This window comes from Macrobrachium rosenbergii, chromosome 41 (assembly GCF_040412425.1).
Source record: "Macrobrachium rosenbergii isolate ZJJX-2024 chromosome 41, ASM4041242v1, whole genome shotgun sequence".
Classification (NCBI taxonomy): domain Eukaryota; kingdom Metazoa; phylum Arthropoda; class Malacostraca; order Decapoda; family Palaemonidae; genus Macrobrachium; species Macrobrachium rosenbergii.
This window is the reverse complement of record NC_089781.1, coordinates 16783732-16808384: the sequence shown is the minus strand read 5'-3', so window position 1 is coordinate 16808384 and position 24653 is coordinate 16783732. Positions and strand designations below refer to the sequence as shown.

General features: G+C 39.0%; 2 protein-coding genes across 9 annotated transcripts in view; both read left to right on the top strand.

The window, feature by feature from the left end:
- LOC136826688 (uncharacterized) overlaps window positions 1–13511 on the top strand; it is a 413156-nt gene extending 399645 nt beyond the window's left edge. For 3 of the 7 annotated variants that reach the window (XM_067084055.1, XM_067084056.1, XM_067084058.1), the window contains 3 exons: window positions 1302–1436; window positions 7139–7232; window positions 9311–12821. In XM_067084055.1, coding sequence (XP_066940156.1) covers window positions 1302–1436; window positions 7139–7232; window positions 9311–10876 — 1795 coding nt within the window. In that variant the 3' untranslated portion in view covers window positions 10877–12821. Of the gene's footprint in view, window positions 1–1301; window positions 1437–7138; window positions 7233–9310 lie in introns of all 7 variants that reach the window. The other 4 variants (XM_067084061.1, XM_067084062.1, XM_067084060.1 and 1 more) reach the window with 3 other exon arrangements.
- Window positions 13512–16506: 2995 nt separating this feature from the next.
- Window positions 16507–24148, top strand: LOC136826685 (uncharacterized). 2 transcript variants are annotated; one of them, XM_067084052.1, is made up of 4 exons: window positions 16507–16766; window positions 20413–21258; window positions 22021–22176; window positions 23349–24146. In XM_067084052.1, the coding sequence occupies exons 2-4, from the start codon at window positions 20413–20415 to the stop codon at window positions 23862–23864; spliced, it is 1518 nt and encodes a 505-aa protein (XP_066940153.1). In that variant the 5' UTR covers window positions 16507–16766; the 3' UTR covers window positions 23865–24146. The 2 variants fall into 2 exon arrangements, with proteins under 2 accessions (XP_066940153.1, XP_066940154.1); XM_067084053.1 differs by lacking the exon at window positions 16507–16766 and adding an exon at window positions 17207–17348 and having other exon boundaries at window positions 23349–24148.
- The last annotated feature ends 505 nt before the right edge of the window (window positions 24149–24653 follow it).

The following is a 24653-nucleotide window of genomic DNA, read 5'->3' as shown; positions in this document are numbered from 1 at the left end:
GTTTGCTCCCTCAAACCTCTTTCTTTTGTACGGTTCAAAGACTTGTTCTGTCATTTTTCGAAGTGTGTTTATTTACCCTCTTTCCCTCTCCTCTTCTCTAAAACCTAATCTTGAATTGGTGGCTTTCTATATTATTTCGTTGTTTTTATTATTCAGCTCTTTGATATAAGACATTTACTGCGCCGGCGTTTGTGTGAAAACGGGTTCTTTGTAGGTGATACAACTTGGGTACCATCAAAGTCACCAGGAAACGTAAGACGATGTTGAATGTTCCAGTGACGTGAAAAGTAATATACATTCTTTCCTGATATCATATTTAAATCACATTTATTTGCTGGTTGTTTAGGAAAAGAGGGTCTATGAATGCTCAGTAAGTGTTGTAAAAAAGTTAATGTTATGAGTTCAATTAAAGTCCCGTTATATTTTGGAATTGTGTTAAAAATTTTAAAATTCACTACAGTTTCAAGATCGACTGGTCTCCTCTTCAGGTGATTACAGTACAGTACAATAAAAGAAGGAAAGTTACAAATGTTAAGGGAGAAAATAAAATTAATGTTGTACTTTACAGTTCTTAGGGACCTAAATAGCTTGTAGTATCAGGTCCACTTTGAATGGTGAAATCAGGCCAGACTGTCAACTGACTAATATTGTTTTCTGTTTTGACACGTGACATGGCCCTCACAGACATGAACTAAAGTAATTTGAGAAGTGCCTTCCTCGTAGAAAAACGTCAAGCCGGTGGAATTCCTCAAAATAATTTTAATTTAGAGTTTATTATTCTGGGCGATAATACTCGTTACCGACTGTCAGTTTCCTGCTAGTTGTACTTTTATATCTAAATGTTAGTTGCAGTCATTATCATTACAGCTGAGTATGTCTTACAGAACTGTAGGACGTGAGTGAGGGAAATTGACTCTGAAATAAAAAAAAAAACTATAGAATTAAGCAGACTTTTTCCAAACATGAGGTAAAACTGTACCACGTAAGAGTAGGTTCCCTTTTTCATGACTGAATTTAGACCTGTATGAAGACAGCGATGAGATCATTCTCACGAAGAACTGAGAAACAGATACTGAAGTTAAGTCGTGAGAAACTGTCCTAGACGTAAGAGAGGGACCACTGCTTGATTTTTTTAGTTTTGTCCAAACTATCACTGAAAAACAAATACTGAAGTTGTCTTGAGAAACTGTCCCAGATGTAAGAGAGGGACCACTGCTTGATTTTTTTAGTTGTGTCCAAACTATCACTAGTTTTTTCCCCATTTCCACGTTTTCCTTTTGTTTGTTTTTTTATTCCGGCAGTAATGAAACAGGGCGTAAGAGCACGGTGGACTCTTTGGGTGGGTACTGTGGCCATAGACGAGTCGAGTCCGGGTCGGCCCCTTTGCCAACCAAAAGGACCGTCGGATCCTACTCCAGCCTCAACAACTCCTTCCGGTAAGGGTCAGGCAGGCAGGCTCCCGACGCCGAAGCTGCTAGAAAATTAGCGGAAACCCCCTTTTTTTTTTTTTTTTTTTTTTTATTCTCTCGCCAGCGAACAAACAAAAGACGGAACCACCTCCAGCGGTCGTGGGGCGTCCGCAGGACCCACTAAGACGGGTCGGCCAGACAGTGACGTCACACGGGCTCATCGCAGGCAGGGCCCACTCACTCACTACTGGCTCGTCAGCACAACGGAATGTTCAACCGTTTTTCTTTGTCTTTGTGTGAATAGCTTCAGTTTTGTAGTAATATTCTTTTAACTGTAGTCTACCAGTAACCTCATTAGTTATCAGTGTCATTTATTATGTTAAAGAATACAGCCTCATATGTCACAACTGCAATTTAAATTTTTTTTATCGATAGCGAGGGTAAGAAATCTATATTTCTGTTGTTTTAGACTATTTCTTGACACAGACTATAATGAAGGTTACTCAGAATACCTCAGGCATTCAATAAATTATATTAAATTTCTCCTCAAGTAAGCTATATATAATTACAGTAGTACGAAATATTTCACTGTTCTTGGTTTACAACCTGTAGACCGTGAGCAATGCCCCAGTTAACTGAGGTGATTCATCATTAATCCCTTGTCTGCCCAACCTGTCTTAGGACCCACTAAGACAGGTCACCCAAACAAGGAATTAAAGATGAATCAGCCGAGTCGACCACATAAAGTAAGCCATGGTCCATAATTTACATGTTGTAAACCAAGGGCAGTTAAATATTTATAAGTACTGTTTTAAATAAATATAGGTTGCTTGACAACAAATTTCTTTTCATTTATTGAATGCATGAGGTATTCTGAGTAATCTTCATTGCAGGTTACGTCAAGATATTGTGTAAAACAATAGAAATACAGAGTTCTTACCCTCGCTATTGATAGGAAAATTAACTTACATTTGTAACATGTGAGGCTGTATTTTTTAACAACAAGACTGATGCTGATAAATAATTAGGTTACTGGCAGACTACCATTGAAAGAAAATTAATAAAAAACTGAAACTATTAATGCAAAGACAAAGGATGGTCAAATGTTCTCTTGTACTGACGATCCAGTAGTGGTTCCTGCCTGCGATGAGCCCGTGTGACGTCATTGTCTGGCCGACCTGTCTTAGTGGGTCTTGAGTTTGGCGGGATTCAGTGACGAACATGGGAGGCGAAGTCCTTCCTTCTCGCGCTTCCTGGCATGTTACACTGTCCCTTACACTGTTGTAGCTTCAGTGGAGATCAGGAAGAATTGTGATGCATGTCTATGAAATGTCTGTCTGTCTGATGATGGTAACTTTTAAGAAAACTTCTTTACTAAGCTCCTTAACACGCATTGGCGACTTCATGCATCAGCGTTAATTTCACACAACTTAATGGTAGGCCTTTAATGGGGCTGTTACCTGAGCTTGAGTTGATTAAGAGGCAGAAAATGCTAATAACTTTGCAAGATTTCCAGGTAACCTCTAATCACAAACCTTGATCAAACATTTCCGCATGCTGAAAGGTATGGAACTGACATCGTCCGTGGTATTAAAACGATTTTCAGCACAGTTGCTCGCTCATATTTGCCCGCTAACTGCTGTCTTGAAAAGATGTGTCAAGAAAAAATCATGTTATTTAAAGATGCTGTTTGTCAAACGTTCATTAGGAACCTTACATTCTAAAATAAGCATTCTAATCAGAGGAGTTTATTCTACCAGCTGATTTGATGATGATGACAGGGCTACCTTGTCCACAAAATCGATGATCACAGGCGCATTCTTTTGCAGTGTATTCCGGTCGAATTCGCGTTGACAGAAAGCAGTGTTTGCTATTTGTTTTAGTTGCCTGTCTGTCTTCATGTTTAGTTTAACCCAAGGACTGTAAGTTATTCGTTCAGTTTCCTTTTTTTTTAGCTGTTTAGTAGACCTTTGTGTTGCCTGTATTTAGAAGACCTTTGTGTTGCCTGCTTGCTTGCTTGCTGGTTTGTTGACGTGTGGTAGTTAGAGAAGTGACATTGAATGAGTATAGACACGTGCCTAAGTGTGCACGGGACCTACTGTATCTGGTAAGTGGAATATTGTTCATCATTGTTATATTGCTTGGTCAGTTACTTCATTTATGTTGTCTTCCGTACGTGACAAGCGGTTTCACCTGACAGTTACTCGAACTGTGTCCTATTTCACTCAACAGCCATGTCATCATTCATACATTTATCTCATCTTTCCTGTGAGTAGTTTCAGTCAACAGTTGCCCTCTCCTACTGCCTCCCTTCTTACAGTCTACCCAGACACCTGTCTCAACCATTCTGCCTTTCTTATGTGCCGTTACGCTATGACAGTTATCCCAGTTATGTCGTTCCTCTCAGGCAAAGTTTCACATGACAGTTAAGCCTACTGTGCAGCCAACCCTACATGCAGTTTTTTTTTTTATGACAGTTACCCCATCCCATGTCGACCTTCCGTCGTGAACTCCCATGATAGTTACCCCATCCATTGTCGACCCTCTTAAGTGCAGATTCACAGTCATGACAGTTATCCCATCCCATGTCGACCGTCCGTCATGAACTCCCATAATAGTTACCCAATCTAGTGTCGACCCTCTAAAGTGCAGATTCACAGTCATGGCAGTTACCCATACCGTGTCCTTCTTTCGTGCAGTTTCCCATGACAGTTACCCCCATCATTTCGTTCTGCCACACAGTTTCCCATCAAATTCATTTCATGTTTCTTGCGTATGGATCTAAGGCTTAGTAGTGACAAGCGTATCCAAAAAGTGTGAAGAATTCGATAAGTTATGAGAACATTATGGCTATTGCAGTTACATCCTTACATCAGACGTTTATGGCAACGCCCAGTACGACACAAAAATCCTGAATATCGTATAACTGCGCGGTCATAATACCCTTTTCAACAAACAACGAAACCAAAAATAAACAAAAGAACGAGATGTGAAATGAATACCCACCATTTTTTTCTCCCGCCTTTCCATTTTTCCTCTCACTGGCTATCATCACAGGGACGCGTCTCCTCCGCGCCTTGGAGCAGACAAGCGTTCCCCAGCAGCAGACATCTGAGCAGCAAGCGATCTGCCAATACCACGCAGCCTGTCGGAAGCCACCTGCGTTATCTTTTCACTCGTGTAAAGTCTCGGGGGTGGCGTCCCCCTGAGCCCTCGAGAGTCACTCGGAGGTGGGGAAGGGAAGGAGGGAGGAGCTGGGTGTTTGACGCCGAAGAGCATTTAAGAATTCGCAATTTTTTTTTCTAAGGCGTGAAAATGAAGTCCTCTCTTCTCGCAGGGTTTCTGGGCATTCGATTGTTCTGACAGTCTCTGTCGCGTCTCGTTTTGGAGGTCCAAAGCTACGTCGTCTCAGCAGGAAAATATGAAAATGTGAAGGTTGATCGTTTGTGAGGAATATATAAAGAAAATATTTAAGTATTTAAGAGGTGCGTCGAATGCAGCCAACTTGCGTTAAAATATAAGAAATAAGTGAAACATGAAAATACTTGATACACTGCAAGTCTGACACAGTACTTATCCATGCGAACCCATTTTGGGATCTTTATTCTTCTACGCCTTAAAAATTTAATCCCAATGAGATTACGAACAATCTCGTGACAAATTTTGACTCGAATCGTATTCAGACCTACTGTATGTATGAACCTGAAATAACGAATAAATTATATTAGCTTAACATTAACACTGGTATAATATTGTAACTTCACAGAGTTTACATTGGCTGTTGTGAATATGATGAAGTACATGCGAGCGTTTGAACGGATCTCAAAAACGAATTACGAAATCATAAATAATTTATCTCCTTGAATATTTGCTCTAGGCCTTTCATAAATCGCTTCTGCCATAATCGTTCAACAGACAACATCCCGTGCTGGCATAAGACTAGCTTGATGAAGCGACAGTTGCAAGATAAGCAACTATCTTGCAACAAAGACGCAACTAGAAGTCAAGCTTGATTGCAGATGACCTCGGTAAACTACCTTACATTTTTCCCAAAGATTTAGGACACGACCCTGGACTGTAGCAGCTGTTTACTGTAAGGTTTTGTTGATAAATAATAATACTTTAGAAGTAACTGTTGATCAATTTTTTAGGTAGTTTATCATTGTTCAACTCTGAACCAAGTAGTTTGATTGGTATATGTGTGAGTAGGCACGTACTTTGTTCGAGAGATAAAGAAACACGTCTACCTGACCGACATATCCTTGTAGCGACTTTTGCAACTGTAGAATGTTTTTATCTCTTTTCTTGTCCTAGTTGATGATAAATGATGGTTGTATTAGATAAGTTGGTACGAGCAGCAGTAAACATTTTTCGTTGATTGTCAAAAATAAAGTAATTTTTCATTAGTATGTGTGTGTGTCGTTTTGTAGAATAAATTTTTTTTTTTACATGAATGTGGAGCCGGTCTTCGATATAACTTTCTTTCCAAGCCTACACACAACATTTTAGGTCATCTTTTGTTAGGGAAAAAATACACACTGTTTCTATACATACCATGACATTCAGAACACTTTTTTTCAAACTGAGGTTTTCATTTTATTAATTTTTTTTCCAGTCTTTGTTCAGATTGAGATTTTCATCTTATTATTTTTTTTTTATTGTACTAACTCCCGTCTGCAGTTTCGTTAAGTTTAATTTTATAGAACACTGTATCGCCTTTTATTCTGCTAAGTTACTGCTTTCCTTTAAAATCAAGTTATTTACATCATTCTCGTTTTTCTGTGGAACATATTTCACTGATCCCGTAGGGGGTTAGTTCCATCAGTGCACCTCATGTGGTTCACTGTAGGCATTACCTAAGGTTCTTTGCAGCGCCCCTTCGGCCCTTAGCTGCAACCCCTTTCATTCCTTTGACTGTACCTCCGTTCATATTCTCTTTCTTCCACCTTACTCTCCTTAACCTTCTAACAATTGTTTCATGGTGCAACTGTGAGATTTTCCTTCGGTTACATCTTTCAACCTCTTTTACTGTCAGTCTCCGTTTCAGCGCTGAATGACCTCATAGTTCCCAGCGCCTAGACTTTGGCCTAAATTCTATATTCTATTCCATATTTCACTGACTTGATCAAATTGCCATTTTATGTTAATTCAGAATACTAAACTATTGTTTTTTTCGTTGTCTTTAATTATTGTCTTTATCATTCTTTAATTTTGTATTTTTATCTCGTCAGTTTCATTGGTCTGCCTTTTCTTTGTCACCTTCTTCGTAAGAGCGAAATTATTGTGCCGTAGTTTTCTCCTTCCATATTTTGTTTCATTTTAGTCAAACGACAGATATCTGTCCTTTATCATATATATATATATATATATATATATATATATATATATATATATATATATATATATATATATATATATATATATATATATATATATATATGAATGTATATATGTATATATATGTATATATTTATATATATATATAAATATATATATATATATATATTACACACACGCACACACACACACACACACATTATCTCCTATCTCCTCCATTCACTTAGACACACCACTTCTTCTCAAAACAGACCTAAACAGCCAGCCAGCCTTCCTTCCTTCCTTCCTTCCTTCCTTCCTTCATCCCGTCTTGTACACAACCCTGATAAAAGGGTAAGAGACACGTCTTTATTTACCCATTGCATTACAGTTGTTTTTGTTGTCGTCAACAGCGTGAAGAGTCTACCGGGGAGCGTTATGCGCATCAACTGCTCGCGGATGAGTTCCTTCGAGAGGGACGATGTGTCCCAGGCGACTGCGCACTCGGTACGTTATTGCTGTTGTTTTTTTGTATTTTTATGTGGTACTCCTTTTTCTTCTTCTTCTTCTTCTTCTTCTTCTTCTTCTTCTTCTTCTTTTCACCTCATAGGGCGATGGCGGGTCAGCTTTTTCCTTTCTTCCTCTCTTGTTTTGGTTTTTTATTTTTCTCTTTTTATTTAGCTTCTTCTTCTTTCCGTCTCACAGGACGAGGGCGGGTCAGCCACTTTCCTTCCGACCTTTCTTTTTTTTTATTTTTTATTACCTTTTTTATTTAGTTAAATCTGTTCTTTTTCTTTAAATTGTATGTTTCTTTCAAAGGTTTCTCTTTTGCTTATTATTATTATTATTATTATTATTATTATTATTATTATTATTATTATTATTATTATTATTATTATTATTATTATTAAAAAACTCATAATGCCATGAGTCTTAAAGGAAGAAACAAATCCACGGTTAAGTAATGCTACAAATATTTTAAAATAAATCACTACAGATTCCTGAAAGCTCTCTGTAGAGATTTATTTTTAAATATGTGTACCCATACTTAACTTTGGATTTGTTTCTTCTTTATTATTATTTAATCATAAAAGTCTCATAATAGCATGAGTCACTAAAATGGTGAAGAAATCCACAATGGTGTAGGTCTAAATATGTATATATATATATATATATATATATATATATATATATATATATATATATATATATATATATATATATATATATATATATATATATATATATATTTATTTTTTTTTTTTTTTATATATATATTTACACCTACGCCATTGTGGATTGTTCACCTTTATTATTATTATTATTATTATTATTATTATTATTATTATTATTATTATTATTATTATTATTACTGCAACTACTACTACTACTACTACTACTATTATTATTATTATTATTATTATTATTATTATTATTATTATTATTCAGATGATGAACCCCATTCATATGGAACAAGCCCACCACAGGGGCCATTGACTTGAAATTCAAGCTTTCGAAGAATGTGGAGTTCCTCAAAAAAAAGTTAATAGGAAATAAAAATAGAAGAGATCACTTATTAAAAAGAAAGAATAAATTAACAAATTAATAAAATAGCATAATCTCCTTTTAGGAAATTATTTAAGGGTAAATGCAACACATCTCTCGTGTGAGGAATCCTGATAAGTCTTAGGAACACTCTTGTAACCCTTCCTTATTAGGATGCATCCAGACCGCAGGACAACATGCCATAAACATGTTGGCAACTTTTTGCAAACACATCACAACCATGTTGGCAACTTGTTGCAAACATGTCACAAACCTATTGGCAACTTGTTGCAAACACATCACAAACCTGTTGGCAACTTGTTGCCAACACATCACCAACCTGTTGGCAACTTGTTGCAAAAGCATCACAAACATGTTGAGTACAAGTCAATGACTTGATGGTCGCCTAACTAGTTCTTAATTGGTTTATCCAGAATTTACCAATGATTCCGTCTCCGCATAAAATTGACAACTTGTTTTCAACATGTTTGTGACACCTTGTCAACTTGTTTTCAACCTGTTTGTGACACTTATGCAATAAGTTTCCGACATGCGTTTATGTTATCACCAGAGAGAACAAAACTGAATTCGTTGTATTTCTAGTGATAAATCAACATTTAATGTGCAAAGAGATGGTCTTATTTTTACCACTTATCGTTGAAGAACGTGATTATCCTTCAGAGTCTAAGTAATTTCTTTCTTTTAATAGACTGTCTTTCTTTCCTCAAGACAGTTTCTCTTAAAGTCAAATAGATTTGTTTTAATTATTATTAAAGTACAGGTGAATTGTTTTAAGGTCGTAATGCATTGCATCTTCACTTGAACCAAAGGGCTAAAAGGCAAACATATTTATCCATACCAAATGGTCCTCAAAAGATATTATTGGGGAATAACTTTGAAAAATAAATGAATCATGAATCTTGGTAAGGGCATTACAGAAAAGTAGTGGCTTCAATAAAAGAAGCAGTTAATTTTTTGTAAATGAAAAAACAACAAAGAGGACTTGTAATTTGAGTTGTAACTGTGTTCCCTCTTTGCAGTGTCGATCGGAGTTCTTGCGTGTGCCTGGAGTTCGGCTTCAATCGACGGGATCGAGTAGCGACGGGTATAGTGCTGGCTCTTCCACTCATGACCTTCCATCTGACATCAACTCTGTGGGCCTCCTCGGCGTCCCAGGACTGGGACCAAGAGGTAATAAACCCTTGCTCCAACTCGGTGGTATGGATTGGGACAGCGACCACGCCACAGCAGAATGGGTGCAGACTATTGACATCAACGTTATCCAACCCACCCCAAACATCTCTCCGTGTGGGTCAGTTCGGAGTGTGTCTGATAATTCTGAGCTTGTTCGTCTGCCGTTACCTGGGAGGGGCCGCGTGACCTCTGTTCTGTCCATTGACTCTCCAGACTATGACTCTCGTTCTATTGGCTCTGACTCTGTCTTTCTTGAGGACTCTGTGGGTGAGACGGGTAGTAGTTTCTCTGAGAGTATGGATAGTGGTACCCCCTCTTTACTGGCTACCCCACAAACCAACCTTTCCCCTTCCCCTAGGTTCACAAGGCGCAAAGTGCAGTCGTTTCGCCTAGGGATCAATCCTGCTCACAGGCCTGCTTCTCCTTCTCTTTCAGCTCCTGTGCGCATGCAAACTCTAAGTAATCTCCACCGACCAGCTGAGCTGAGGGGACGCAAGAAGCCGCTGCAGCGCCAGAAGGTTCAGGATCTCTCTACGGCAGCCATTCCAGTGATGGGTACTCTTTTGGTTCCGACGTTAGGCTCAAACCTAACTGCCTCTTGCGAACGGTTAGCTGCGCACTCTGCATTAACCAGTGAAGCCAGTTTGGGCAGCAGTCGTGGTTCGACATCTCTGGCACCAACCAGCAGTGTAGAAGATGAGCCAATGTGTGCTGTGTTTACCGTACCGGCTCTCCGGCGCACCAATTCTGCCACCACGCCGGAAATGAAAGAGGAGGCAGCAGCATCGGCAGCATCATTCAAACGTGCTGACAGTGAACAAAATCCAGCGGTAAGAAGAGCAGACAGTGCGACTGATCCACAGCGACAATCAAGTGAATCCTCCAGTGGATCGGAAGCAAGTGACTCAGTATCATTCCACTTAATGGTACCTGAGCTAAGTGTAGACATTCCGAGTGCAGACACGAGCAGAGCCTCTACTCCCACTCTTTCCCCTATGGGATCCCCCATTGCTTCTCCAAGAACCTCCCGCCTCTCTACCTCACGCTCTAATTCCTTGGAGCCTACTCCTTCGATCAAGAGAAAGGGCAGCAAAAGAGGAGCCGGAGGCTCTGCCAAGGCCAGTGGGCGCAATGGGAAGAGGGTCCTGAAGCGACAGCACAACGTTCAGTGTCCTCCCGTCAGCCCGACCTTCAAGCATGACCCTCCTGTAAGTCAGTCCTCACTCCCGACTTACATGGAGGAGGAGGACGACGACGACGACGATCTTCCTCCTCTCCCCCCTGCACCCCCGAGCTCCCCCTACCCCTGCGCAGCGTCACCGACGGGGGGGGGCCGCCAAAGTCTACAGCGTGAGGATTCCAGCCCTTCCTCACCAACACCACCCAATAACGTCATGGAAACCTCCTGTTAACGCTCATTCTCTTATGTGTACGGTCTCATTGTCACTTTGCTTAATCATGGGTTTATAAATCTGTATATTAAGGTCACGACAGTAGCCTCATTGAAGTATAGACACCGATTATTAAGCGTATTAGTTGTATTAGATGTGATGTATTCAAAGCCTACATAAAAACTTAAGAGCTACCCAAATCTGTTTTTTCTTTAGCGAAAAGAAGCAAAAAGTCTCGCTGGCATTTCAACGCTGATCTTGTTTAGGTTGCCCCTGACATAGTTCCAAGTTTTTTACCTAGTGGCATATATACATACATACATACATATATATTTGTTTTCTATGTTGGTCATTTCCAGCTGGTGCAACGTTGCGAAGCAAGCAAGCAAGCAAGCAAGCAAGCAAGGAGGAGGAGAGCGAACAGTGCTTTCCCTCTCTCTCTCAGTCCAGCGCTTTCTGAGTTAGCAAACTAAGTTGGCCTTAACGACAATATAACGCTAACTTTGTTGGCTTCACGACAGCATAATAATAATAATACATTAGTCAGAAGTTGATTTAGTATTACGAACTATAATTGCCTCATACTCAGACCCTGAATATGTTTTCGCTTGGACTTATGAAACTGCTTTTTGTGCTATTCAGATGAAATACGGAAATTGTAATCACAGATACTGTATTTTATGACTTGAAAACTGTATTTATTGTAAAACAATAGTCTTCTTAATTAGGTTTATATACATATATTTTCTGAAGGTCAAAGAGTGTATTTCCCTCTCTCTTTCTCTATGTCTACAATTCAGCCGCTGTTTACACTTAAGAAGTACTTCCTAAAAACAGAAAAATTGAAGACTGTATTGATTACCCATCTCATTCTCTGTTGGAATCAGTATTATTATCATCATTATTATTACTATTATGATAATTACAATTATTATTACCTGTTTCATCATAGCTGTTATTAGAAGCCGCCTCCACACCGATTACGTTGCAACAACACCTCGTTTGTATATGATTGTTATTGAAAAGTGTCAAACTATGATAACGACCTTTTTGCCTCTATCACATTCCTGATACATTATGATTTCTATCGTATCATTGTTGTCTTGATTAAATCTTAGCTGCCAAATGTTACGACTGTAGCGCGATTATACAGTTAACAGTGACTTGATTTCATCTGCTCATAGACTGGTAGAGTTTGTCCAGATGCGTTTTTTTTTTTTTTTTTTCGATTTTCTGTTTTCCTCCTTTCTTCCTTGAGTTTTTTTTTTTTTTTTTGTCTCTCCACTTTTATAGTTTTAGGTTTTATCTTGTTTTCTTTTTTCATTTTGGTGGAACAAGATCGATTCCTGGTTGTTTTATATATGTGGAAAAGCGCTCGTCATGTTGGAGAATTCCGGAGACAACTTGGACCTGAGGCAGAAGCCGAATTTTCTCCCAGGTTCGAAGCCTTCTGAAGAAGCATTGACTCGTGGAAAAAAAATATAAAAAAAAGATGCTTGGAGATGAAAAGAAATGATGTAATCAGTGTTCACGAACGATGGTGATCTGTTACGAATAACTATGAAGTAACGAAAACAATCATTGCCGTTGTTTTTTTTTTATTTCTGTACAAAAAAGTTATAAAAAAATAGAGGGTTCAGAAGGGAGTTTTTTTCTCTCAAATAAGGCGAAACAAATGAAGTCATTCCTTGCCCCCTGTTTCTGTGATGACCATTAGTGCGTTTGTTGCAAGGAAAATGTTTGTTTTGTGTCCATTGGAAAAAAAAAACAGGGTTGTGTAAGAGATGTGGTTTAAATCAACGCCAGAAATCATTTGTAAACCAAGGCAGAAGTATCATAGAAAATGAGTGACCCTTCTAGGAAATAATGAGAAAAAAATAAGAAAAGAGTAATTTATAGTAAAGTTGTCTTGATCTGAAGAGTACGAAGAAAAAAAAAACTATGTAAGATACAGAAAATATTGTTATGACCATCACTTCCTTTTTTCTGTTTTCAAGGCTCGTTCATTGCAACAAAAATATAAAAACAGCCAAACAATCACAAATCATTGCTGAAGAAAAAAAAACTCCCGTTTGTCAACGTTGTTTAATTTTTTTCTCTCTCTCTCAATTCCACTCCATCTTACGCCGTCGGTGTTGATAAATCAAAATATATAAATATATATATTATATATCCCATGCTGAAGTGTCCTATGCGTTGTTGTTCGTCTCCTGAGTATGAGAGAAGTGGTAGATTTGAATTTATATTTCTCTCTCTCTCTCTCTCTCTCTCTCTCTCTCTCTCTCTCTCTCTCTCTCTCTCTCTCTCTCTCTCTCTCTCTCTCTCTGAGATCTATTTTTACAGTCATGTCAAAGTTAGTTCAGTTCTCAACTCTTTAAAAATTCCATTCAAGAACAAATTTTTTCCTGTTTTCCTGACTGCCTTCTGTTACCTCCCTGTCTTGGCAGTTACCCCCCCTTTGCCCACTTTCCTTTGCTTTTTTGTCTTCACTTCCCCTTCCTCCTTTTTCCTTCTAATTCTACTTTCCCTCCTCGCTTCCGAAAGCCATTGAATCCTCTGCATCTCAAATCCCCATCGAGTATCGCTAAGTCTTCTGAAAAAAAAAAACTAAATTCCCAAAAACTTCCCTTTGCTTTTTTGTAACCTTTTTCTTGAAGCTTAATAATTCATCATAGTTCTCTAATTAACAAGAAGAAAAGAAGACGAATCTAGTGTTTTATATATATATATTGAGCAATAAGCTTTGCATTGAATCTCTTTTCATTACACATTCCCCCGGTAATCTGTAAGTCAGTGTTTATGTTTAAGAAGTTTCTCTCGAAGTGGAAAAAAAAACGAGATAGATGCCTTACGGATACTTCAGCAGCAGCATCAGCCTTCCTCGTCATCCAGTAGAGATCCGATCGTCCATCCAACTCCTGTCGATGATGGATGCAACTTAAAAACAAAGAAGAAGGAAACTTGAAAAACTTATAATATATATACAGTATATAGATAGAGAGAGAAGTTTCTGTCCCCCCCTTTGTGAATTTGGTGGTCAATTCTTTATATAAAAAGGCAAATATATAAGAATTACAGGAGAAACTCATCACGTGACTTGGGAAATGGAATTATTGTAGATGCTTCAGTTGGGTTTGATGATTGTTCTGTGACGTCATCTCTGACGTCATGGCGCCTTCAGTTCAGAACTAGCCGATCGCGTGCTCCAAATAGACCTACTCTCAGTAAAGTGTATGGGTATATGTGCATATATATACGTGTAAACCTATATGCATATGTATTTTGTATACGTACGAAGTATATATAAATAAGCTGTATATCAAAAAAAGAGAAAACGGAGAACCTCTCTCTCTCTCGAGGCTGGTGGGAACTGATGACGTCATGGCCAATCAGAATGCTGATGGTTTAGGCGCAGTAATTCCCTTTTCTTAGTCCCATTATGATTGTTCGTTCGTTCGTTCGTTTGTTTGTTTATGAGTGACTTGAGCTTAGACACACATCATGGCGACAAAGCGTGAAAGGATGCCATTACTAAGAATGATTTATATTTGTTTATAAACTTTATAAAGGATAAAACTGAAGTGGTTGTTTCAATTCACCACCTTTCGCCTGAGTGCTGATGGATGAGCCGTTGCAAAGGCTTACTGTTACTGATCACTACTACTAGTACACACAAATGACAGGTAAACAATTGGTGTTCTTTCTAAGGTATTGGACAGATTAAAAACTATTAATATGCACGAAGCAAATGGGAGTAGACAGGGTTTACAGCGTGGTGATGGGGTGCCAGAGATTTAAACGGTGTTGCCCATTGGCTTAAATTATACATTCATTCATTCATTCATTTAGTTGGCAAAAATTTGGGGTATAAGCGCCCTCCTCCTGCCCCGCCAGGACCCACTAGTAGGTCCTTGGGTGCATCAGTGCCTAGGCTATGTTAAACAGAACACGAAGTGAAGGCAGCCCAAGAGACAGAGGATTAGGCTAATCTAAACAATAGTCAACCTGTCGTCAACATCAGAATTGTCAAAATATTAGTCCATGTCAAGGCAGTGTCTTTGAACAAAGAGATTACCTTCAGTGGATACCTCTCGGTAAAGATATCAAGGGATTACCTTCAATGACTGCCTGTCGTAGAGACCCGAGGAATTACTTTCAGTGAATATCTCTCGGTAAAGACGTAGGGGATTATCTTCAGTGATTACCCCTCACTAAAGACTCAAGGGATTACCTTTAGTGAATACCTCTCAGTAAAGACTCAAGAGATTACCTTCAGTGAGTACCTCTCGGTAAAGGCTCAGGGATTACCTTTATTGAATACCTGTCAATAAAGACCCAAGGGATTACTTTCAGTGAATACCTCTCAGTAAAGACTCGAGGGATTACCATCAGTGAGTACCTCTCAGTACAAACTCGAGATCAGTTAGTAAGGTGTTCCTGCTGCCAGAAAAATTAGCGAGAAAGATTTCAGAAGAAAAAAAAACGATAATCTTGCTTTGTAGAGATTCCTAACTCTCACCGAACCTTTTAGAAACTCGAGAGTCGAAATTCCACTAAAAAAAATCGAAAGCTTAGGAAATATATATAGACGGGAAAGGACAAAAGTAAATGTATTTGGGTTGATTTCAGACTTCTGAAATTACTATTGTGCGATTTTCAGAAAATTAAGTGATATCAGTCAACATAAACAAACACGAACTGCCAGCCTGAGTTTCGTCTGACACAAATCGTTCTGTGCTGAAATGCAGATAATAAAAAGAGTAAGTATACTTTTGACTTAGTTGAGAGGCCGAGACTCAACATTTACCTTGGACATGAGGCAGTCAGTAGGCCTACATCGGAAATTTATCCATTTACCAAGTTTTTCTGTGCAACAGATATTCTGTTGGTTATGAATTCAACGTTTGCAAAGACAACAGAATTTCAAATAAGAAGCAGCAGAGGTGCATAATGCGCTTGATCTATTGTAAGCACAAGGAGACAGCCTAGCCAAGACCTGTGATTGGAATCTCATAGAACTCTCCCCAACTTAAAAATTGTTCTTAAATTAGAGGAGAACAAAGTAAAGTTTAAAAAGTCTTACGACTTGTTGAGGTAGTCATACAAGGTGATGACTGTTGATTTGTAAGAGAAACAATAAAACGGTTCAGATATGCTTAGGTGACGGAGTTGCATGGTCAATATAAGCAGCGATGCTAGATGGAGCTGTGAATTTTGCTGAAAATTTCATAGCTAGAGGTAGTTTGTTTTGCTGATGGTTTTTACAATGCCTGCCGATTACCAAGTTGGTGAAACCATTGTGAACTTGAGCAAACAATCACGAGAATATACAGGTGCGTAGATATCAGTTAAATTTTGAACTTACAATATATCAAAATATAAGAAAGATCGTAAGATGTTATCTGGGATATATTTTTTTTAAGCGTACCACACATAACGACCATTTGAGAAACAATCATATTTGTTTCATTGTGCTTGCTAGTTACTTTCGTTAGGAAAGGTTAAGGACTAAATATTATATTTTACAGCAACAAAAAAATGCCATAACGATTTCAAACATGCTGCTACAGAGTCTGCAGACCAGAGGTAAACTTCATGATTCTAAAACGAAAGGAACTACGTTAATGAAGAAGTTTCCTGGAAGTTTTTTATCAGCAAATAACAATAACTGGCACCTTGAGAGAATTCCAGCTCGATGGTTGCTATGCGGTAGAAGTCAAACCTTAGCAACCAGGCCCATAGTTCCAGTTGGAAGTTACTTAAGACATCTGAAAGCAAATCAAACATTAGTTGCCTTTCGATAACGATGCCGCTTACGCACAACAATCATTACTATACAGTTGTATGAAGACAAGTGGAGAATTTGTCTCTGGGATGGGTATATACTGGTAACCGGTGTCAACAAAAGAAGGTAAGTTGCCTAAGCCCTTCGCCATGATATAGCTTAAGTTTACATAAATTGCTTTCTTCCTACAGCAGTGTACTTTAGCTGATTGCTCTTAATTTGATAGCATTCTGTAGGTCTATGATAGGAAGTTGATCAGACAACAATTTAAAGACCTTGTTTTTCAAGTGTTTTGTTTTTTAATTGTTTAGGTATGACGACAAAAGAAAATTTTAGTGATTTGTGATAGGGATAGAAAACGGAGCCATTTCAACACGTAATGGGTAACTATACAATAAATTTTAGGGCGTTCCAGCCTTCATTAACTTGTATGTGTTTTCGTCGTCGTTGGGATACAAATTAATGTTTTATGCATATGAAAGACAGTCGATTTTGTAAAAATATTCTTCTGAGAAACAGATTTTATTTCTGAAGATGTATGAAATGATTCGTAGGCTAAATACAATTGACAAGGTAGCTTCATGTCAATGGGATAATACAAATACCTCCTGAAGAGCTGAGAGGCCTGATGTGGACTTCTGGACTTGGTCCACCGATAAAGACGAGCCTGGTGAATTCCTGTAGCCAAGAAAAGCGGGACCTATTGAGGTTTGCCAAATTTAAGCTTTCCTTATATGTATGTTCAATATACTGACACCTCCTCCTCCTCCTCCTCCTCCCCTAGCCCCTCCTCCAACTCCACCGCCTCCCCCTCTAACACCTCCTCCTCCTCTTCCTCCAATTGCTCCTCCTCCTCCTCCTCATCCAACTCCCCCTCCTCCTCCAATTCCTCCTCCTCCCCCTCTAACATCTCCTGCAAGTCCTCCTCCTCCTCGTCCAACCCCCCATCCTCCTCCTCCTCTTCCTCCAACACCCCTCTTCCAACTCCTTCCCCTCCTCCAACTATTCCTCCTCTTCCTCCAACTCCTCCTCCTCAAACCCCTCCTCCAACTCCCCTTCCTCCCCCTCTAACACCTCCTCCTCCTTCTCCTCCTCCTCCTCCTCCTCCTCCTCCTCCTCCTCCTCCTCCTCCTCTAACTCTTCCGCTCCTCCTCCAACTCTTCCACTCTTCCTCCAGCTCCTCCTTTCCTCCTCCATCCTCCCCAACTCTTCTCCAACTCCTCCTCCTCCCCAACTCTTCCACTCCTCCTCCTCCTCCCCTCCTCCAACTCCTCCTCCTCCAACACCCCTCCTCCAACTCCTCCTCCTCTTCCTCCAACTCCCCTTCCTTCCCCTCTAACACCTTCTCCTCCTCTTCCAACTCCTCCTCCTCCTCCTCCTCCTCCTCTTCCTCTTCCTCTTCCTCTTCCTTTCCTCCTCCATCCTCCCCCAACTCTTCTCCTATTCTCCTCCCCCTCCTCCAACTCCTCCTCCTCCTATTGTAATTTTTCGAAATGGGGCTGATTATAAAACATGTCTCGTCATTATAACCTGTAATATATATACAGTGTATATATATATATATATATATATATATATATATATATATATATATATATATATACATTATATATATATATATATATATATATATATATATACTTATATATATAATATATGACTGTGAAATATTTTCTGTTAAAACAAAATTCCATCAAATATAAGGGAGCCCATAGAAACGCCAAAATGTGGAAAATCGAGGCTATATTTCAGAGACCAAAATGTCTCTCTCCTCAGGCAAATAGTGAATGAGAAAAAATGACAGAAAAGCAGTAATACCAGAAGACCCATGGGTCAGCCGTTAAGTCACTCCAGTTGACAATTTCTCTTTAATATTCTTAATCGCCGGTTGGAGGAAGACTTTATCTATAATATCCGAATTCCAAGCGCCTCTTGAGAGATTCATTGCATTTCTTTGTTTAATCAAGGCTGATTCCACCATCTGGCTTTTGAACCGTCAGTTGTTGCTATAAATTATACGAGACATATTCCAGCTTATTCTGTGGTTATAGTTATTTAGGCTATATGGTTAAAAATAGCTGAGCTTTGTTATCCGTACCTAACTGAACGTTTATGCCGTATTAATCTTTGGAGGAGTGGCTTGCCTGTGAAAGCGATATGAGCTTGGTCGTTAATCAGGGATTTGGCTAAGGTATTTGGGTAGGTAAAAGCAAAAGGGTTACCGTTTCCAAGTGTCTGTCAACGTCTTAATCCTGTCCAGGTGTGGGATTTTTATTTTATCATTGGGCGTCTCTCTGGTCTTGTTATGGGGGGCGGTAGAAAACAGTGTTTGCTTTGTGGATCGATTTCTCAATTAAATGGTCAGGATACTTTAAAGATGACAGTTGCTTACGGATTAGTTTAATTTCCTTTTCCAGGAGATCCGGGGAGCAAATCCTTAAGGCTCCTAAGAATAAATTGCTGGCTACGCCAGTTTTGATAGAGATGTCATGATAGCTATAAAAATGGATGTATGACAGAGAGAAAGTTGGTTTTCTATATATGGTAAATTTGTATTCTGTCGTGTCTCTGATTATTAAAACGTCAAGAAAAGAAATTTTGTTGTTTGTTTCCCATTCAACTTTAAATTTGATGCTAGGCACTAATGCATTTAATTTTTGAAAGAAATTAATTGAAATTGTCCCACTTCTTATCCCAAAATGTTAAGATATGTACATATCTCATCCATAGCATATCTTTAGGTTTTATTGCGTTTATTATTAGTTTCAAAATATTCCACGCATAGACTGGCTAAAACACGACTTAAAGGGCTACCCATCCTGCACCCGAATTTTTGTTTATAGAATGACTCCCCGAATGAAAAGATGTTATTTGATACACATAATTCAATTAACTTTATTATTTTATCTAGGGCTAGTGGGAAACGATCTGAATAGGAGGCTAATTTTTCCCTCAGAAACTGTGGAACGTCCTGTACTGGTACCCTTGTGAATAGGGAATCTACATCTAAACTTGAAGTTTTATGTTGTGAAGTGTATATGTGCTGCTTTGAATTTTTGACAGAAATCTTCAGAATGTTTAATGTAACTGGGAGAAAATGCGCCTAAAAAGGGGAAAGGAGGCCGGCTAACCACTTAGAAATTTTATAATTGAAAGCTCCGGCACATGAGATGATAGGTCTGAATGGAAGATTATCTTTATGAGTTTTTGGGAAGTCCATAAAAGTAAGGTAGTTTTGGGTTAATGGCTTTAAATTCCTCCATTAGTTCCATGCTTTTTTTGTCTTTGCCAATTAATCTTATTTTTCCAAAAAAATAAATTCTGTGGGGACGTTTTGGAGGGGGTTTTACGTTAATTTGTCATAAGTGTTAGTGTCACTAAGGAGTTGATTGATTTTGTCGAGATAAAATTCTTTGTCGGATCTACTTATTACAACATCTAATTTTTGTAGCGAGCGGATGGATTTCATAAATCTACGGGGGACAGGGTATTTCCTATTAAGGTCAGTTATTGCATTTAGTAAGACGCCTTTTAAAACATATTTTCCACATTTTGGGGTTTCTATGGGCTCCTTGTAATATATATATATATATATATATATATATATATATATATATATATATATATATATATATATATATATATATATATATATATATATATATATAATATATATATATATATATATATATATATATATATATATATAACTGAAAAGTTTTAATACATTCTCTGCCAATATGTATTCATTTCATTGACTCCCTGCTCTCAGATGAGTTCAGAGACCGTACCCTGTTGCTGCGTCTGCGACGTCAACTACAGTGACGACCGAATACCCAGGAGCCTCAAGTGTGGGCACTCCCTGTGCTCGCCCTGCGTGGACGCTCTCATCCCCATCAGCAAGACCTGCCCGGAATGCCGCACGAATTTCAGCGAGAAAAACTCCTCAGAGTTGCCCGTAAACCATTCCGTTTTGAGATTATCCCGCCTACTCGCCACCCGGAGAGGCGACGCCCAAGTTTTGCCTACGCTGAAGTTCCCGCTAACTGTGCCGCTGTCGGTGCCCCAGCAGAATGAAGGAGAGTGCCCGAGGCACGGCTGCCCTCTGTTCTTCGTGTGCTTCAGCTGCGCCGTCCTGGTCTGTCGAGAGTGCCTGTCTGTCGATCACCCAGACCCACCCTCCGGTTGCTGCTTCCTACTGGCCATCGACGAAGCTGTCAGCAGGATCAAAGATTCTCACAACACCATCTTGAAAAAGTACCTTAGAGTGGCCGTCGAGGGCAAGAGAGAGTTGGAAACCGTCCTGCAGGTACTCGATCTGGCACTCAAGTACTTCGAGATTTCGAGAGCCGTCCAGCCCGGCGGAGAAAACTCTGAGAACCTGGAGGAGTTCGGAAACCAGAAGGAGACCATTCAGACCAGGCTTGCCAGGATAACTGAACTGCTCAAGTCTCTCAGGGGCATCAAGGATAACATAAGGAAAGCGACTTCTCCCCAGGATGTGCTGATGCTGATGAAGGAGTCCGGCTTTCACCAGAATGCCTTCGAGCTCTTCGTGGAGGAGGACAGACAGAAAAAATGTCACGACACCACGAATATCATTTTCTCTGTGAAGAAGGTGAGGTCATTTGCAACAGTCAGTTCTTATACTTATTAGTTTTTTGTTGTGATAGAATCGCAGACATATCTTTCTAGTTACTACTTAATTAAGTGTATTCTCCTATAGGCCTATTTTAAATCCCAATTGAGAAATAGCTGTTGTAGAACCTGATGGGCTGCAATAAAATGAAAGGTGTCACTATGACTAGAACAGACAGTATGCTCTAGTCACAGTCTCTTCATTGGAGGGATGGGTAGAGCTCTCGGCTAGCAAGCTGTTGGCCCAGCGTTCAACTCTCCGACCGGCCAATGAAGAATTAGAGGAATTTATTTCTGGTGATAGAAATTCTTTTCTCGTCATAATGTGGTTCGGATTCCACAATAAGCTGTAGGTCCCGTTGCTAGGTAACCAGTTGGTTCTTAGCCACGTAAAATAAATATAACCCTTCGGGCCAGCCCTAGGAGAGCTGTTAATCAGCTCAGTGATCTGGTTAAACTACGATATACTTATGAAAGACAAAAGACATGTTTGAAATGAAGGCTTAACAGGTGAGAAACTTACATAGAAAACTGCAAGAAGAAAAAGAAGAATGAAGAAGTGATGCTAAAACGTAAATATCGAATAAAAAAATATTTTGAGAGGGTATGAGCCAGAACGCAGTAAGATGTCATGGGATATATTCGACCGTTGATTTCCCTTAAATCCACTGCTGATTCTCATTTTTTTTATCGCTGATTACCAGGTTCTTCTTAAGCTGATTCTCATATTCTTTTCTCCCAGGACTTGAAGGGACTGTTGACAGGTGAAAAACCGGTTTATGCTGCTGCAGAAGAGGGCAGTTTATCCAGATGGGCGCCACTTGCGTCCAGGAACGGTCGCATTCACCTGTACTCGCTGAGAGACAGTTCACCTCCGGAAGACGGCGTCGAAATACCGGTAAGTGGGTTCCTTGGTATTGTTGCTTGTGGAAGAAATTAAGTAGGTTCCGATATAACAAAAACAGGCATGTTATTTCAGTAGTTTTGCCGTTACGTCTTAGTTATAATAAGTAGGATTGATTAGGATTTAATGTAGGCCAGTGGACGGACAATCTGGCACCTTTTTCTAGTCCAGGCCAGAGAGAAAAAGATAAAATAAATCGGACGAAAGAAAGTAATTTTTCGAGTTAGAGGCAATAAACGTTTTAAATGTAGCATTCTTAGGCCCGCTTAATGAACCCGTAAAATAACTTGAAATTAAACAGTTACTATAAACATGAAGGAAAGAGGTAGTTTGTTATATAATCGTTCGCTTTTCGTTGCTAAATTTAGATTAAAAAAATAGTTCTGAATTTTTTTAGCATTACTGAAAGCCTGTCGATAAGCTTATCTGATCTCCGTTTAACCACACTATGTTATCTTTTAGTGTTAGCAGCTGCGCAATAACTTTAGATATGAAAGTGATAGAGAATTTGTGCAAATAACGCCATCCCTATGACATACATAGCCTTATCAACCTTTCTGTAACATTCTTTTATTGCACTGGCAAACTAAATAAGATAACACTATACCTAAGTTTAGAAACATTCACTTTCAGTAGGAATTGCTTAAATATTTCTGTTTTAAAGTTACATATAAGCAGTAAGTTACATATACGCAGTTTGTTCACAAGAATGCCAGAAAGTGATCTTTAACAAACTGATTATTTTGTTGGATGAGGCTATTTTTCTTTGGGTCAAAATCTTTTGTGATTAAAGTTTTTTTTTTATTTTGAATAGATTTTGATACAAATGAAAGTCTTCTAAATGCCATTGCCTATGAACATATATTATGAACAAGACGCAATTTCATTATCCCAAAACCTTTTATATTCCCCTGCCTCAGCATATCACTTGTTCTCTGTGCATATATGAGAAATGTCCATTTGAAGGAAATGAACATTTTAAAATTGTTTAATAAACTTTAGAGGTATTGAGGCACTTACTTGGGTATGAATATAAAGGATATATATAAATCAATAAGAGTTAATAAATAGCACAGTCTGTCACGTAAACTAGTATACCTGCAGATGAATGCAGAAAGCACTAGCAAGCAACATTATAGAGCCACATTTTATATTTTCCGTTACAGTACGACTTGATGCGCGAGCTGGTGCCCAAGGCATCGCCGTCGGTGTTCCTGAAGACGGAACTCGGAGGCAAGACGAAAGGCTACGTCTACGTCCGAATGTTCGGCGACACTCCAAGAAGCAGGCAGACGACCTTCCTGTGCTCGGGAGAGAAAGGCCCCTCTTACAGAAACACCCGCTTCTACGGGAAGATCACCGGCTACGCGGATTCGGAAATCCTGCAAGGCGGCGATTACGAGAACGACGACGGCACTGGCGGGCGTAGCATCGTCGAGGGAATCGTTTCCGGCGATCCGTACCGACACGATATAGAGGCCGGTCTATTCACCGGCTTTCCGGAGAGAGAGCCGTGGCGTCTGGGGGGATTCGGGATATACCTCAACGAGGTTCGTGCAGTGAAGGACGCTTGCGCTCACGGCGTCGTTGAAGAAGGACTAGACGTTCTGAAAAAGGCAGCGGATGTTGTTTCCGTGAGAGATGTGATGGTGGTAGATTGTGGGCTTGTTATAACGTTGTAGAACTTTAGCAGGTTCAGTCAGCAATGCCTGACGAATATCTGTCCTCGAGGTTCCTTTACCTGTGGAGGAATTTTAAAATTAGGCCTAATCGTACTCCCTCTTTCATACTATCTTCACCTAATTTTATCAATTTTTTATATAGTGTCTTTTAGTTCAAGTGACCTCTTTGGCAAAATGATTTAAATAATGATTTACTGTGTTCAAATCTAGTCAAGAACCTTATTAAAGATAGAATATATATATATATATATATATATATATATATATATATATATATATATATATATATATATATATATATATATATATATGTGTGTGTGTGTGTGTGTGCAGTGAGTTACGCATGCCAAAGGAGAAGGTTATAGAGGACGAAGCGAACTGAGACCTTTAAAAGATGCAATAGATCTATATGCGTTTCTCATTTGACATATATAAGTAGATAAAAGTTAGGATTTAGTAAGAACCGAAGTACATTCAAGAGCAGTTTTACCATTAATTCATTCTTATTCATAATGAGTTTCATTCTTAATCTCCCGGAGAGTAGAATGTCTTTGTATTCAAGGGAAAGCGCAATAAGAATAAAGTGAGAATTAATGTATGTACTGAATAATTATGAATAACCTTGGATTATCTCATTCGAATCTAGTTAACGATTAGTGTCAGAAAAACACAAACTCCTTTTGTACACCTTACGACGATGTACCGGCAATTTGTGATGTGTAATGCCCTACGGGAATTATACTGATCTACCTAAGCTTTCACGAAGGATTCCTCTGTGAAGATGACAGC

Bases quoted from the DNA above. Each gene is read 5' to 3' on its own strand.
- LOC136826685 (XM_067084053.1), top strand. From the start codon at position 20,413: ATGAGTTCAGAGACCGTACCCTGTTGCTGCGTCTGCGACGTCAACTAC. The intron at 21,259-22,020 runs GTGAGGTCATTT...CTTTTCTCCCAG, and splicing joins TCATTTTCTCTGTGAAGAAG to GACTTGAAGGGACTGTTGAC. The intron at 22,177-23,348 runs GTAAGTGGGTTC...TTTCCGTTACAG, and splicing joins AAGACGGCGTCGAAATACCG to TACGACTTGATGCGCGAGCT.